General features: G+C 47.3%; 2 gene segments (V, D, J or C); one reads left to right on the top strand and one right to left on the bottom strand.

Moving 5' to 3' along the window:
• Nucleotides 1–1121: 1121 nt before the first annotated feature.
• LOC127576441 (T cell receptor alpha variable 38-1-like) lies at nt 1122–1594 on the top strand. The segment is given in 2 exon segments: nt 1122–1167; nt 1275–1594. Coding segments are annotated over 2 exon segments (366 nt in total).
• A 5963-nt stretch (nt 1595–7557) lies between these two features.
• LOC127576440 (T cell receptor alpha variable 38-1-like) lies at nt 7558–8031 on the bottom strand. The segment is given in 2 exon segments: nt 7558–7877; nt 7986–8031. Coding segments are annotated over 2 exon segments (366 nt in total).
• Nucleotides 8032–17541: the final 9510 nt, after the last annotated feature.

Below are 17541 nucleotides of genomic sequence, written 5' to 3'. Positions count from 1 at the left end.
GGAACCTGGACAACTGAACATTTTCCCCCCGTTCCAACAATAAGCGAGAATATATGAACAGCCTGCAAGTGCTTTTGGCATAAGAGACCCAGTTCATCAGAACGCCCCGAGCAGCACGGCCAATATAATTAGTGAGGAATATGAGGAACACAACAACGGCCACCTACAGTTATTAGAAGATGTGCTGTTGTGGTTCTCTGCTGGAAGACTGGTTGGCAAATTAGGACTGAGCAGATCAGCGCAACAAAAAGAAAGAATATTAATCTCGTTGCTTGCTTTTCAATTTCTGTAAACATGCTCCCTCTCATCTCGTTCTTTCTCTGTGTGTGAGGTACAAAGAGAGAGAGTGATTTCAAACATTCTCTCTCTGTCTCTCCCTCTGTCTTACTCTCCCTCTGACTTTCACATACACACTCATATACACACACTCCCACACGTATGCGGACACAAATAAACACACACACACACACACGCGCGCGCGCGCGCGCGCACACACACACACAGACACACAGACATACACACACACACACACACACACACACACACACACACACACACACACACACAAACGTCAATCGACCATTCTCTGTCACTGGTTATGTGCCGAATTAGCCCACGCCTCCGGGCAGCGCGTTTTGAATGAGGAACGACCAACAAAACAATTTGGGCTGTCATCCTTCGCAACAGTTCGACGGGATTTCGGGGAGACATACTTCCTCAGTGACAGATTGAACCAGTTATCAAATTTCACCAAGCAGTCTGTCTTCTCGCTGAAGGCCAAATAGACAATCGTTGAAATTGCAACGTCGTCAGCCTCAGTTAACAAAACCGAGCTGTTCCCGGTATATTGACCAAGGTCGGTTCTTTTCCCAACCGGTCTCTGCAACTGAACCGTTCTCAGAAAAATACATCGACTGCGTCCCATCTGGGGAAGAAGGCGGGCGGGCGTGGATAGAGGGCGGAGCTGCTGAGAAGAGGATGTGCTCCCATTGGTCTGAGATTAATTCCACGCCCACCTCCTCCACGCCACCACCGGCACAAACGGTAGAAGAGGGAACATGCTGAGGGCCGACGGCAGTTGGGTGTGAGGGTTATAAGCAAACCCATCCTTTACAGCCGAAATGCGAAAACTCGTCCTCTGGATTGTTTGTGGAGCTTGCCTGATAGGTAAGTACGCAACAGACAATTCATCTACTTTCATGATTCAGCGAGGTTTCGACCTGAATTGTGAAAGTCGTCTGAATAATCTTTTACTATTTGAATATGTTTTTCAGACCCGGCTCATGGAGATTCTGTCACTCAGACGGTGTCCTCAGAAGTGAAGACAGAAGGAGAGGAGGTGACTTTCAGCTGCACCTATGATACTACAGAGAGCTACTACTATTTATATTGGTACCGGCAACTGTCGCACTCACTACCTGAGTTCATACTGAGCAAACTGTCAGATGGACGTGAAGATAAAGCAGATTTTGCCCAAACTCGCTTCACTGGCCACCTCAACAAGGATAGAAAATTCACCAGTTTGACCATCGCATCGCTGCAGCTGAGCGACTGTGCAGTTTATTACTGCGCCTTCAGCCGCACAGTGATGTAAACCAGTTAAACCATCATACAAAAACTCCAGCTTCTGTGTCGATTTCGACTTTGCCCGCTGCAGCTGGGTACATCAGCTCCCTGCGTGCTGTTAGTGGTTTTACCGCCACCCTGAGAACTCGACCAAAATTCTTTCAGTTTCCATTGGCCTCGGTCTGTGCATCTTCCGCTGTGGGTTTTTCAGTCTCTCAGTTTACAATGTCAGTCTTTTGATTCATAACCTCTGTTCTCCTGTGGTTTTATTTTTCTAGGATATATGAAGGATAGTATCCGCTCTCAGCCGTGCTCCATTCGCGTCAATTGTCTATTTCCATTTCAGGTCAGATACATCGAACCTCGGGAATGTGATCGGCCCGGATGGTCGCTGGCCCTGTTCTCAGAACCTGCGTAGGCCAGCTGATGGGAGTATTCGCAGAAGTCCTGAACATCTCCCTACACCAGTCTGAGATTTTCACCTGCGTTAAGACTACCAAGGCGCGGACACTCTGACATTTTGAATCATGAAATGCTTCGAGAGGCTGGTCATGTCACACATTAACTCCAGCCTGTCAGACAACCTCGAACACATTGCATTTCGCTGCCGCCGTAACTGGACCACGGCGGATCCCATCTCCATGGCCCAACACTGAGATCTGACACATCAGGATAACACAGTCAACCCCGTCAGATTCCTATTTATTGACTAAAGCTCCACCTTTACACAATAATTCCAAACGCACTCATCTCCAAACTGGTGCCTGAATCCTCCTTCCTCCGCACCTGGATCCTTGGCTTCTTGACCAACAGACCACAATCAGTAAAGATAAGAGACAGGGCCTTTTTCAATACCTCCCCCCACCCACGCACGCGCACACACACACACACACACACACACACACACACACACACACACACACACACACACACACACACGGTGACGCACAAGGCTGAGTTCTCAGAACCTTGCTGTTCTCCCTCGACACTCAGAATTATTGATCTGCCAATCCACCTCGTCATGGAGTCAACACTTCATTTGTCAAATTTTTCATTCGACCCAAATGGAGACCACAAATGCTGCATTTCAGAGTGGTTGTAATTATTCACAATTTGAACAATATGTTTGCTTTAATTTCCCTGCAAACGGAACAAGTTCGGAATTTTTCACATTTTTCTGACTTTGTCATTTAGTTAACCGAGGGAGATTCATCCATGGGACCCTTGTGTCAGGTCACAACTTACCGTTCCGTCTGACCACAACATACCTGTATTTCTTCGATTTAAATTCACTGCAGTCTCTTGCAATTTACATTTCATGCAATATTGCATCGTCGCGGCATCTGGAAACCAGACATTTTAAGTGAACATCGGAGCTATTTATATAGATTTTGGCAAGTTGCCCACGTACCGATCCCTGCGGCACTGCAGTTGCTGCAGCCAGAGACAGCAGGAGAAGCAGAGCAGACAGGGATGGAAGAAAGGAAGAAGGGGAGAGAAAGAAATTTACAAGGAGACAGGCAGGGGGACGGAGAAAGAAAAAGAGAGAGATAGAGACCAACACATGATGAGAGTCCATAAGCGCAGATGGAGGAAAGGGGAAAGTTCGAGAGAAGACACACAAACACACAGTCACAGACACACCGACACACACCTACACTGACACGCACGCACACACACACACAGACAGAACAGGGGAGAATTAGAGAGGGTGAAAGAGAGAGGATGAGAGAGAGAGAGAGAGAGAGAGAGAGAGAGAGAGAGAGAGAGAGAGAGAGAGAGAGAGAGGATTTTAGCCATGACTGACACAGTACTGTGCTTCAGCCCTCGCACATGAGCCAATCCCATACAAGGAATAAGTCCTTGGCAACCCACACAGTGATAACCTTTCGTGACTTGAATTTGTTTCTATCTCTCCTCCTTACCTTATATCGTTGTCTCTCTTTTTCTCTCTCTACTTCCCTCTCCCACTATGTCTTTCCTCTCTAAAACCGTTCGCTTTCTCACACCTCCATCACTCCTTCTATGTGTATATCTGTCTCTCTCTTGCTCTCTCTCTCTCTCTCTCTCTCTCTGCATAAGTATATATATATCCATCTTTCTTGTTTCTGTGTCTGTTTTCTTCTCTCTTCTTTCCTTCCATCGATGCCAGCCAGTCCTTCGCTCTGTTTGTCACCACGTCTCTCTCTGCATCGAGTTATATGTATCAGGGGTCACTGCCAAGCGAACTATTCACTATTTACGTGAATGGCTCCGGTGAAATCATGGAAGGTCTGGTTGCTAAATGTGATGCTGACGCAAAAATAACTTGCAAGAAGGTGCAATGTATTGGAAAGCAATAGAAACATGTTTGTCGGTTTTGGTTCTGAAATTACAGAGATAACCAATGCAGCAGTGGTCTGCAGCAAGGTAATGAGTGGACACATTTATGAGCACACTGATATATTGTTTCCACTGCAGGCAAAAGATTACAACAACTCTGCGTTGCACCATGATCGGCTGCACAAAGGTGTCAGTGTGCAGTACAGAAAGTAAAACTCTGAATTGATGTCACTTCCTCCCGGGTATGTGCACTCCTGGCGAGCTCTCTCTGAGTGATTTTTACCCTGCAACCGTGTGACACCATTCGCAAAGATACCCTGTGGTATGCGACACAAGAGCCCCGGTGATACTTAAGTGGATCATCTTGCTACCTTTCTGAAAAGCAGCCGAGAAACTCTCCGGGTATACTCGTGAAGGAGATACTCTTCCTGAGCCACGGATCTTCAGCGCATATCTCGCCTTTTCCCCACGATATTGACTGCAGCAAAAAGAAAATCGAGCCCATGGCCGAGTAGCTGCAGTTCAGTATTATAGTCACTTCATCCGTTACTTCGGGAGGTTCCTGGGTCACTGAATGTTTCACCCTCGTTCCGGGAACAAACTAGAATATCTGAACAACTTACGAGTGTATTAAGAATAAGAGATCCACACTGTCCACATTATTAGAGACTCCCCTGGCAGCCCGGCCAATGTAATTAGTGAGGGACATGAGGAACACAACAACGGCCATCTTCACTTTTTGTAAGATGGACTGTGGTGGTTCTCTGCTGGAAGACCGGTTGGTGAATTAGAACTTCGCGGCTCAATGCAATGAAAAGAAAGAATATCCATCTCCTTGCTTGGTTTTCAATTTCTGTCCGCTCGCTCCCTGTCTGTCGTTCTTTCCGTGTGTGTGTGTGTGTGTGTGTGTGTCTGTGTTTGTGTGTGTGTGTGTGTGTGTGTGTGTGTGTGTGTGTGTGTGTGTGTGTGTGTGTGTGTGTGTGAGTGTTTGTGCTTGTGTGTGAGAGAGCGCGAGACTGACAGAGAGGAAGTGGGAGAGAGACAGAGAGACAGAGAAAGTGAGAGGGAGAGATAGAGTGTTCACACATACCTATCAGGTTTTCATTCAAAACACAAACGGCGAGGCAACAATCAGAATATGATGTGGATTTCATCGTAGGTCTGGCTATTGCCCGACCTGTTCTCTTCTCTCTCTTTCAATCTGTCTCTCTTAAATTCAAGTCTGGAACGTTTAACAATGTCGCTATTCCCAAGGACATATTCCTGGTATGTGATTGACTCATGTTTGAGAGCTAAAGCACCGCAATGTCTCTACACACACATCTTCTCTCTTTCCCCACTCTCTCTTTCAATCTCCCTTGTTGAGTGAGTGTGTGTGTGTGTGTGTGTGTGTGTGTGTGTGTGTGTGTGTGTGTGTGTGTGTGTGAGAGAGAGAGAGAGAGAGAGAGAGAGAGAGAGAGAGAGAGAGAGTGAAAGTGCGATGGGGACGGTGAACGTGAGAGAGAGAGAGAGAGAGAGAGAGAGAGTTAGTTCACGCATACCCATCAGCTTTTAATTCAAGACTGAACCGACCAGGCGACAATCAGAATGTGATGTGGTTTAGATTCCAAGACTGGCCGTTCCCCGACCTGTACTATTCTCTCTCTTTCAATCTGTCTCTCTTAAATTCAAGTCAGGAACGTTTATCAATGTGTGGGTTCCCAAAGACTTATTCCTGGTATGTGATTGGCTCATGCTTGAGAGCTCAAGCACCTCACTGTGTCAGCCATGGTTAAAAATTCTCTTATTCTTCTTTCCCCATTGTTCTATGTGTGTGCGTGCGTGCGCGCGTGCGGTCGTGTGTGTGTGTGTGTGTGTGTCGTTGTTTCTGCGTGTTTGTGTGCCTGCTCTCTCACTTTGCCCTCTGCTCCATCTGCGTTGATGTATTCTCATCACTGTGTGCCTCGCTCTCTCTCCCTCGCTCTTCATCTTTCTCCGTCACCCTGTCTGTCTCTTTGTAAGCTTATCTCTCTCCCCTTCCTCCTTCCTTCCATGCCTGTCTTCTGTTTCTCCCGCTGTCTCACGCTGCATCAGCTGTAGTACCACAGGGATCAGTACGTGGCCGACATACCGGGATGTAGGCTGGATGGAAGCCCTCCTTCAGTCTATCGATACGTGTTGTCAGGCTGTTCTACCTTCTGCCTGATGGGACGGAATGGGGAAGAAGGAGGGTCCTTGATAATGTTGGCTGCTTTCCCGAGACAGAGGGAACTGTCGATTCAGTCTGTGGAGGGGAAGTTGGTTTTCGTGACGGGCTCGGCTGCGTTCACAACTCTGCAGTTGTTTGCGGGCTTGGGCAGAGCAATTGCCTTGCCAACCTACGATCCATCCGGATAGGACTATTTCTATGGAGCTTCTGTATAAACTGGCGAGGGTCATCGTTGACCTGCCGAGTTTTCTCCGTCTTCTGGAGAAGTAGAGTCTCCGGTGTGCTGTCGTGTCAAGAGTGTCCACGTGGCTGCAGAAGTGAAATATGTTGCCGAGACTTAGACCTAGGAATTTGAAGCTCTGAACAATCTGCACCGACAGGCGTGATAAACTTCAATTTTCTGACACTGAGACAGAGGCTGTTGTCTTGACACGATACAACCATACTCTATATCTCCTTCATGGACACCTCCTCGTCATTGTTTCAGATTCGGCTCACTAAGGTGGTGACAACCGCGAACTTTTAAATGGAGTTAAATCAGATTTTCCCCACAGAATCCTGAGTGATCAGGGAGAACAGCAAGGTTCTGAGAAGGCAGCCTTGTGATTTACCGTGTGTGCTGAGCATTATTGAGGAGGCCCTGTCGCTTATCCTTCCTGATTGTGGTGTGTTGGTCAATTAGTCAATAATCTCGCGGCGGAGGAAAGTTTGCAGACACCAATGCTGAGGAGTTTGGAGATGAGTGCGTTTTGAATTATGGTGTGAAGGCGGAGCTATGGTCAGTAACTAGGAATCTGACAGAGGTGGCTATGCTCTCCGGATGTGCCACATATTCTTTAGGGCCAGGGCGATGGCTTCTGCCGTGAACCAGTGTCGGCGCAAGCAAAATGCATTGGTCGAAGTTGGAGTTTATGTGTGACAAGACCAGCCTCTGGAAGCTCTTCATGATTCTCGTCGTCAGGGTTACAGAGACCCATTCGTTAAGACACCATGCCTTCTTCTCCTTGACGATACTGGTCATCGTAACGCAGGTAGGAATCTCAGATTCTAGTAGGGAGACGTTAAGGACTTCTCCGAATACTCCCACCAGCTGCTCTGCGCAAGTTCTGCGAACAAGGCTGAGGACTACATTGGGCCGGTCACATTCCCTAAGTTCGATGTCTGTGAATTGAATTGGAAACAGACCAGAGATCACGAATGGAACACAGCGGCCGCTAATGCCAACATTCATATATCCCAGAAAAATAAAGCCGGGGAAAGCAGAGGTTATGAGTCAATAGGCAGACATTGGAAAGTGAGTGACTGAAAAGCCACAGCGGAAGCTTTACAGACCGAGGCCGAGGGAAACTGAAACAATTTGGGACGAGTCTCAGGGGGGTGGGGAATCACAAAGAGAACACAGGGCGCAGATGTATCCAACTACAGCGGGCAAAGTCGATATCAACACAGAGCCTGGGTTTTTGTACGAGGGTTTAGCTGGTTTACATCACTGTGCGGCAGAAGGCGCAGTAATAAACTGCAGAGTCGCTCAGCTGCAGCGATGAGATGGTCAAACTGGTGAATTTCCTTTCCTTCTGCAGATGGCCGGTGAAGCGGGTTTGGGCAAAATCTGCTTTATTTTCACCACCACCTGTATCTTTGCGCAGTATGAACTCAGGTCTTGTGTCTGAAATTTGCCGGTACCAAAATAAGTTGTAGTTTCTCTCTGTAGTATCATAGGTGCAGCTGAAAGTCACCTCCTCTCCTTCTGTCTTCACTTCTGAGGATACCGTCTGAGTGACAGAATCTCCATGGCTTGGGTCTGAAAGATATTTTCAAATCGTAAAAGATTAGATCGAGGGCTTTCACAATTCAGATCACAACCCCATTGAATTAAAAAAAGTAGATGAATTGTCTGTTGCACAATTACCTGTCAGACAAGTTCCACAAACAATCCAGAGCACGAGTATTCGCATTTCGGCTGTCAAGGTTGGGTTTGGTTGTAACCCTGACACCCAACTGCCGTCGCCTTTCTGGATGTTCCCGCTTCTGCCGTTTGTGCGTTTGGTGGCGTGGAGCTGGTGGGCGGGGAGCGTATGTCAGTCCAATGGGTGCACCACCTCTCCACACCTGCTCCGCCCTCCACATTAGGCCTACACGCCTACTTCCCTAGATTGGACACAGTCGATTTACTTTTTGGAGAAACGTTCAACTGCAGAGATTGGGTGGGAAAACAACCAATCCTGGTCAATGGAAGAAGGCAGCTCAGTAATATTAACTTAGTCTGACGACACCGCAATACCAACGATATTCAAGTTAACATTCAGAGAGCACACAGACTGCGTGGTGAAATACGATCACTGGGTCAATCTGAGGCGGTAATTCTCCGCGCAAACCCCGCCGAACGCAGAAAAGATCAGAACCAATATTGTTCTGTTGCTCGTTGCCCATGCGGAACGCCCTGCACGGAGGCGTAGGTTAATTCAGCACATGTGGTGTGATAGACAATGAGATAGATAGAGGGTGGGTTCATTAGGGTGCGCGCGCGCGCGCGTGTGTGTGTGTGTGTCTGTGTGTGTGTGTGTCTGTGTGTGAAAGAGGGAGGGAGAGCGAGATCGATGGAGAGACAGAGAGTGGGAGCTAAAGCCAGAGACAGAGAGAATGTAAATTAACGAATCCCGCTGGAAATGCAGGAAATACAGAAATTAATAAATGATAGCACGGCTGGAAACACTTCTTTGGGGGGATTGCATCTTTGGGAGGAGAAGCAGCGTTGATGTTGCAGCTCCATGACACGGCTTCATGCATTTGGCCAATAAACACTAGTGAACATCGCAGGCCCTGATTGGTGGAAAACTGTGAGAATGTCCAAACGCAGAATGTGAGTGGAAAGAAAGAGACAGTGGACGAAATAGAGTGTGTGACGGCGGGGGAGAACGTGTGTGAATGACACAGATAGAGACGGAGAGAAGGAGATAGGAAGAGAAATAGAGAGGAATTGAGTTAGAGAGAGAAATGTCTTTTGACTGATGAATATACTTGTGCATATCCACACTATGGTGGAAAGGGTGAAAGAAGCCAAAAAAATGACTTATCTGTATAGTTATGGGATTTTGTTCGACTCAGTGGACTAGGAATAGGTACCAGGTCAGCGATGCTTTCTGTAATTACAGACCTTTGCGGCCTTGGGCAGAGCAGTTGTCAAACCAATTGGTGATGCATCTGGAGGAGAGACTTTCTATTGCGCATCTGTAAGAATTGGTATGAATCATCGGGCTCATGCTGAATTCCTTCGCTTTCTGAGGAAGTACAGATGTTGATACGCTTCCTTGTTAGAAACGTCCACGTGGCTGCTCCAGGACAACGTGAAGCTGTCAACTGTCTGCACCTCAGCACCTCCGACAAAGAAAGGGCCATGTACTCCACCCGTCTGAAGTCACAATCAGATCCTTCGTTTTGACGACACTTGTGTTGTTATTTGAGACCGGGCCCTCGGCTCACTCTCTCCTTCGTGTATGCCGTTCTCTCGTTGTTTTATATCCGGCCTACTCGAGCTGGTCATTGAATTCAGGATGGAGCCACTGCACAAGCTCCTATTTGCATCAACGGTGCTGAGGTCGAGCGGGTTGAGAGCATCCAGATTGTAGGACTAAATATCACCAACGACTTGTCCTGGTCCAACCACGTGGAATCCATGGCTAAGCAAGCTCACCAGCGCCCCTGCATCGTCAGGAGGCTAAAAAAGTTGGACACGTCCTCTTCGAGCCTCACCAATATTTGTCGATACACTGCAGAAAATATGCTATCCAGAAGCATCACAGCTTGGGACGTAAACTACTCTGCCCGAAACCGCAATAATATGCAGAGAGTTGATGGCACACCTCAGCACATCACGGAAACCAGCCTCCTCTCAATGGACTCTGTCTGCACTTCATTGATGCCTTGGTGAAGCAGCCAGCATATTCAAGTACCGCACCCCCTGTACATTCACTTTTATCCCCCTTCCATAGGGCAGAAGACACAAAAGTCTGAAAACACGTTCACTAGGCTCAACGAAATCTTCTATTCCGCTGTTATAAGACTATTGGACGGCCCCCAGTGCGAGAAGGTGTACTGACCTCATTAATATCCTCGTCATGGCCTTGCTCCTCATTGTCAACCTGCACTGCACTTTGTCTGTAACTGTAACACTTTATTCGATATTCTGTAATTGTTTTACCTTGCACTACCTCAAAACACGTTTGTCATGAATTGATTTGTATGGATGGTATGCAAGACAAGGTTTCACTGCACCTCTATACATATGAAAACAATAACCCAATTTACCAATTTTACGATGGAGTCATCTGCAATCTTGAAGCTGGAGTTAGAGCTTAAGGTCAATTAATGTCTTGTAGTGTAGATTAAGGGCCGAGGACGCATCTGATCACAGCCTGATTGTCTGACATTCCAAAATGCGGTGGGAGGGGGGATGGCGTTGGATGGAGCGGTAGGCATCTTTGATGGCTGTGTTTAATGGCAAGAAGCATGTGGGAATTCCTGAAAACAAAGAAAGGGATAGAGATATTTTTTATTATTCTGATGAGGACTGGATGAGTATTTACAATGGCGATAAGTATGGAGGAGAGTGAGATCCGTGTATCGGTATGCTAATTTAAGGGCATGACCTTGTCACGAAAGTGGAGACATTGGGTCTCTTGAGCAACTTTAAGGTGGATAAATCCCCATGAATAAATGGAACCTTTCCCAGATTATTGAAAGAGGCATCATCGAAACGTCTGAGTCCTTAACGGAGATCTTTGTATTCTCTGTATTTACAGGCGGTGTTCCAGATGACTGAAAAACAGTCAGTGTTGTTCCTCAGTTTAAGAAGGGCAATGAAGAAGGAAAAACAGGAAATTATAGACCGATGGTCCTCACATCAGAGAGAGGGAAATTTTTGGTGAAGATTCTTTGGAATAAGATCTAATCTCATTTAGAAAAGCAGACTTATTCCGGATAGGCTGCACGGCTTCCTCCGGGAGGGGTCCGCCCTTCACCCTTCATTGAGTTTCTGTGTCCGTGACGAAGATGATTGATGATAGTTAGTCAGGTGGATATTGACTGCATGGACCTCAGCAACGCTCCAGGCAAGGTTCCTCGTGGCAAGATGATCCCGAAGATTCAGGCACGTGAGGTCCATAAAGACTGAGAGCATTGCATTGAAAATTGGCCACTGCATGACAAATGACGAATATGAGAGATTGAATTCAAGTCAGGATCGATTATAGTGGTGTGGGACGTATTGTTGGTAGAGAATGGGCTGATGTTTGAGGGCTTGGCGTATCGGAGCTTAGGTGAATCTCAGCTGTGGCTCATGTAGTCTCTCTCGCGCTCGCTCTCTCCCTCTCACTATCTCTCTTTCTATCTATCTGTCTGTCTATCATCTATCTATCTATCTACCTATCCATCTTTCTACCTATCTATCATGCATCTATCTCTATATATTTGTCCATCTATCTGTTATCTATCTGTCTGTCGATCTCTGAGCATCTATCACTCTCAATCTTTCACTGCCGCTCTTCACTCTTTCTTCCTTGGCCCTTGCCCTCCTTTATCTGCTCTCTCACGTCCGCATTCATCCTCATATCTCTCTTCCTCTCTCACCCCCTCGCTATCTCTCTCCGCTCCACACCCCCTCTCTTTCTCACTCCAGGTCTATCCATCTGAAAATCTCACCTCACATTTCTTCTCCCACTGACTTTGTCGACACCAAGCAATTCAACTGACACATTCCCTCACCCTTCACAAATTTACAAACAAAGTAAGTTTTAACTCGATCATGATGACCATCACTTCAGGGGAAAGTAATGTTTCTGAACCCGTGCCGTCGTTTGAATTGTTGTCCGGTTCTCCGGAGCGAGAGCGCCGTATGGCGAGAGCAACCATCTACTCTCCGAGGGATTTCTCCCTCCCACAGTGTAACACCATGGCATCGAGCTACGCTGAGCAGTGGTGATACCTAAATATACCCCCTTGTTGTCTTTCAGCAAAGCATCCGAAACCTGCTCCGGACCTTCTGGAGACAGGGGTACTGTTCTTCAACAATGTATCTCCAGCGTATCTCCCGGCTTTTCCTCACGATCCTGACTGTACCAAACAAATATCCAGCCAACGCGGAGTAAATTCAATTCAGTAATGTAGTCTATCCTTCTTCACTGTTGGTTCGTGATTTTTCCTGGGTGACTGAATCTTTCCTATTTGTTTCCGCAACAAAACACGTCAGAAAACAACAGGCTCTGGATTCATTGAGTAGAAGAAACTCAAAGTGGCGAGATACACAAACACACATAGACACAGACACACACAAACACAAATAAAACGGCACACACATACACACACAGACATGCAGACACACCGACACACACACACACACACACACACACTCAACAAGGGAGAATGCGAGAGATAGAGGAAAGACTGAGAATTAGAGAGAAAGAAAGAGAGAGAGATAGTAAGAGAATTTTAGCGATGGTTAACCCAGTGCTGTTCTATAGCGGTCAAGCATGAGCCAATTCCAATCCAGGAATAAGTCCTTGGGAACGCCCACAGCCATAATCTGTCTTCTCTCACCCACTTCGTTCTCTCTATCCCACATCCCTCTCCCTCTCTCTCCTTTCCCTTTCTCCCCCCTTCTCTCTTTCTCTCTTTCCTTCCTTCTCTCTTCATATATTTTCTATCATCCTCTCCATTTTTTTCTCTCTCTCCCTCCCTCTCCCACTATTTCTTTCCACTCCTTTGGCTCTCTCCCCCCTCTCTCCCCCCTCTCTCTCCCTACCCTCTCTCACCTCCTTCGCTCTATATATGTATCTCCTCTCTCTCTCTCTCTCTCTCTCTCTCTCTCTCCCCCCTCATTCTTACATGTTTCCGTAACTGATTCCTTCTCTCTTCCTCCTCCCTTCCATGTCAGCCCGCTCTTCGCTCTGATTTTCACGATGCCTCTCTTTGCAACGAGTGGTGTATCACAAGAATCACAGCAGGGCGAACTATTCACAATTTCTGTGAATGGCTCCGCTGAAATCACGGAAGATCTGGTTGCTAAATGTGATGATGACGCAAAAATAAGTTGCGTGAAGACGTCACGAATTGCAAAGGAATATATCGAGGATTGTCGGTGCAAGTTGTGAAATTTCAGAGATAACCCACGAAACAGTGGTCTGCAGCAAGGTGCCGAGTGGACAAATTTATGTGCGCGCTGATATATTGTTTCCATTACAGGTAAAATATTACAAAAACTCTGCGATGCACAATGATTGGCTGCCCAAATGTGTCAGTGTGCAGTACAGAAAAACACTCAATTGATGTCACGGCCTCCGGGGTATGTGCGCACTCTGAGTGACGTTTTCCCTGCAACAGTGTGACCCCATGTGCAATGACAACCTGCGGAATCTTGGTCGGTGCAGCTTCCGTTGTGGAGTTAATGTCAATCCCTTCCCATCGTGTGTGTTTTGAGTCATAACCTCTGCTACACTCTGTTTTCATGTCTTTCTGGGATTTATGAATGTTTGCATCAGCTGACCGCCGTGTTCCACTCCTTACTGATGTCGTCAGCTTTAGTTATTAGTGCCGTGCTGTCTCCGTTAAATTGACCAGGGTTGATTCTTTCCTCAGCCAGTCTCTGCAATCTGAAACGTTCTTATAAAAACACATCGACTGTGTCGCATCTGGGGAAGTAGGCTGGTAGCCGGGGTGTGGAGGGCGGAGCTGGTGGAAGAGATGGTGCTCACATTCGTCTGACATTCAATCCCCGCCCACGATCTCCATGCCACCACCCGCACGGACTGTAGATGCGGGAACATCCTGAAGGGCGACGGCAGTTGGCTGTGAGGGTTATAACCAAACCCATCCTTCACAGCCGAAATGCGAATACTTTTCCTCTGGGTTGTTTGTGGAACTTGTCTGATAGGTGATTGCCCGATAGACAATTCAAGTACTTTCTTGATTCAAAGGTGTTTCGACTTGAATTGTGAAAGCCGTTGCTCTAATTTTTTACTTCTCTAAAATATGTTTCAGACCCGAGTCATGGAAATTCTGTCACTTAGACGGTGCCCTCAGAAGTGAAGACGGAAGGAGAGAAGGTGACTTTCAGCTGCGGCTATTATCCTGAAATTATATTTTGGTACCGTCAACGGTCAGATACAAGACCTGAGTTGATACTGTATAGAACTGCAGGTGAAGGTAGAGATGGAGATAAAGCAGATTTTGCCCACACTCGCTTCACCGGCCATCTCCATAAGGAAAGAAAATTCACCAGTTTCACCGTCTCATCGCTGCAGCTGAGCGACTCTGCAGTCTATTACTGCGCATTCTTTCGCACAGTAATGTAAACCAGTTAATGTCTCCTACAAATATTACAGCTATTGTGTAGATGTCGCCTTTGCTCCCTACACCTGGATATATCCGCAGCCTGCGTGCTGTTTGTGGTTTACCGCCACCCTGAGAACTCATCGTAAATCCTTTCAGTTTCCCTCGCCCTCGATCTGTGCAGCTTCCGTTGTGGCTTTACTGTCACTCACTTTCCAATGTCTGTGTTTTGATTCATTACCTCTGCTGTACCTTGTTTTTCTTTTACTGGGATGAATGTCTGCATCAGCTGGCCGCCGTGTTCCATGCGCCGTCACAGGTCTGTTTCCAATTGAAGTCAGATACATCGAGACTGGAAAAGTAACCGGTGCCGATGGAGTCGTCGGCCTTATTCTCAGAGCCTGCGTGGGCCATCTGGTGGGAATATTCGCAGAAGTCCTTAACATCTCCGTACTCCAATCTGAAATTCCTACCTGCGTTAGCAACACCAGTATCATCAAGGAGAAGAAGGCATGGTCTCTTAACGACCAGGGCGCGGCAACTCTGACACCTTGAATCATGAAGTGCTTCCAGATGCTGGTCATGTCGCACATTAACTCCAGCCTCCCAAACAACCTCGACCCAATGCATTTTCTACCGCCGAAACTGGTCCACGGCGGATGCCGTCTCCCTGGCCCTACTCTACTATCTGGCACACCTGGATAACAAGGTCACTTTCATCAGACTCCTATATATCGGCTAACGCTCTGCCTTTAACACCATAATTCCAAACACACTCATCTCCAAACTGCGAGACATTGGTTTCTGCAACTTCCTTCTTCCGCAACTGTATCCGTGGCTTCTGGACTAACAGATCACATCAGTAAGGGTAAACGACAGATCCTCTTCAAAAATCCCCAACACACACGGTAACCCACATGGCTGCGTTCTCAGAACCTTGCTGCTCTCCCTCAACACTTAGGACTCTGTGGTCAGAATCTGGTTCGACTTCATTCGCAAGTTAGCGGATGACAACACAGTCGTCGGCTGGATCTCAAACAATGACGGGAAGGAGTCCATGAAGGGGATGGAGAGTCAAGGCAACAACCTCTGTCTCAGTGTCAGGTAAAAGAAGGTTTTCGACATCACGCCCCTCTATATCAGTGCTGATGTGGTGCAAATTGTTCACAGCTTCAAATTCCTTGGTGTAAGTATCGGCAACATTTTTCATGTTCCAGCCACGGGAACGCTTTGCATAAGATAGCACACCAGCGTCTCTACTTCTCCAGAAGACTGAGCAAATTTGGCATGTCACCGCTGACCCTCACGAGTTTATACAGACTCTCTACAGGAAGCATCCTTTCCGGATGCATCATAGATTTGCATTGCAACTGCTCTGCCCAAGCCCGCAAGTAATTGCACAGTTGTGATCGCAGCCTAGCCCGTCACGGAAACCATCTTCCCCTCCATTGATTCCGTCTACACTTCACGCTCCCTCGGGAAAGCATCCAGCATTTTCAAGGACCACTCTCCTTCTCCATGCCATCCCATCGGGCAGAATGTAGAAAAGCTTCGCCGCACTTACCGTTGGATTCAAGGACAGTTTCCATCCCGCTCTTTTGTCTCTTGAACGGACATCTTTTCCGCTCAATGAGGTGTTATGGATCTCCCAATCCACCTTGTCATGGATTCAGCACTTTATTTGTCAGACCTGCACTTCCTCTGATGCTGTAACACCGTGTTCTTCATTCAGTCTTTCTTTACCTTTTTGCTAAGCGAATTTACTTGTGTTACGAATGATCTGTCTGGGCAGCACCACGCAAACCAAAGCTTTCCCCTGCATCTCGGTATCTGTGAAAATAATGAACCAATTACTTTACATGCAGCGTGACCCAAATGGACACCCTGAACTTGCTGCACTTCAGAGTTGTTGTAATCTTTTGCCATTTGAACTTTACGTTTGGTTTAATTTCCCTGCAATGCCAACAAATTCGGAATTATTCCCATTTTTCTCCATTTGTCTTTTCGCCAACCGAACAACATCCCACCATGGGTTCCTTGTGTCCATTCACAAGTTATCTGTCGCTCTGATGCCGACAAGCCTACATTCATTCGATTGAAATTCACTGCAGTCTCTTGCCATTTACTCTCTCTGCAATATTGCGTGGTCGGAGCATCTGGGACCATACCTTTCAAGTGAACATCGGAGCTATTAAAATAAATTGTGGAACGTTGGCCACTTACCGATCCTTGTGGCACTGCATCTTTTGCAGCCAGAGACAGCGGGAGAAGCAGAGCAGACAGGGACAGAAGGAAGGAATAAGGGGATCGGGGAAAGAGAAAGAGGAAGAGGGAGATAGTGACGCACACAGTGATAAGAATACATACACACAGATGCAGGACAGGTAAAGTGAGATAGAAGACACAGAAACATACGCAGACACAGGCAGGTACACACGCTGACGCACACATGCACGGACACGCAGACACACAGACACAGCAAAACACACATACACCGACACACACACAAAAGCACACAGGCACACACACACACACACACACACACACACACACACACACACGCACGCACGCACTAATCATGGGACAATGAGAGAGAGAGGGGATCAGAGAGAGAGAATTTTTAGCCATGGCTGACACAGCTTTCTGCTTGAGCCCTCAAGCATGAGCCAATCCCATACCAGGAATGTCCTTGGGAACCCACACAGGGATAAGCATTCCTAAATGTGTCTCTCCCTCTCCTTCTTTCCTCTCACCACCTTCGCTCTCTCTACATCCCTCTCTCTCTCTCACCATCTTCCCTATATCACTCCTTCCCTCTCCCTCTCACTCACTGTTTCTCTTTCCCCTCTCTCTATCGCTCTTTGTCTCTCCCTCCCCCTCCGTCTCTCTCTCTCTCTCTCTCTCTCTCTCACTCTCTCTCTCTCTCTCTCTCTCTCTCTCTCTCTCTCTCTCTCTCTCTCTCTCTCTCTCTCTCTCTCTCTCTCTCCCGCTCTTTCTCTCTTGTTTGTTTCCGTGATACTTCAGTGGACCTTGATGCAAACTTGCTGCAAAGCAGCCGAGAAACTCTCCGGGTATTCTCGTGACAGAGATACTCTTCCTGAGCCACGGATCTTCAGCGCATCTCTCGGCTTCTCCCCACAAAA

The sequence above is a fragment of the Pristis pectinata genome, chromosome 12, assembly GCF_009764475.1.
Source record: "Pristis pectinata isolate sPriPec2 chromosome 12, sPriPec2.1.pri, whole genome shotgun sequence".
In the NCBI taxonomy this organism is placed as follows: domain Eukaryota; kingdom Metazoa; phylum Chordata; class Chondrichthyes; order Rhinopristiformes; family Pristidae; genus Pristis; species Pristis pectinata.
This window is presented reverse-complemented; position numbering and strand designations above follow the sequence as displayed.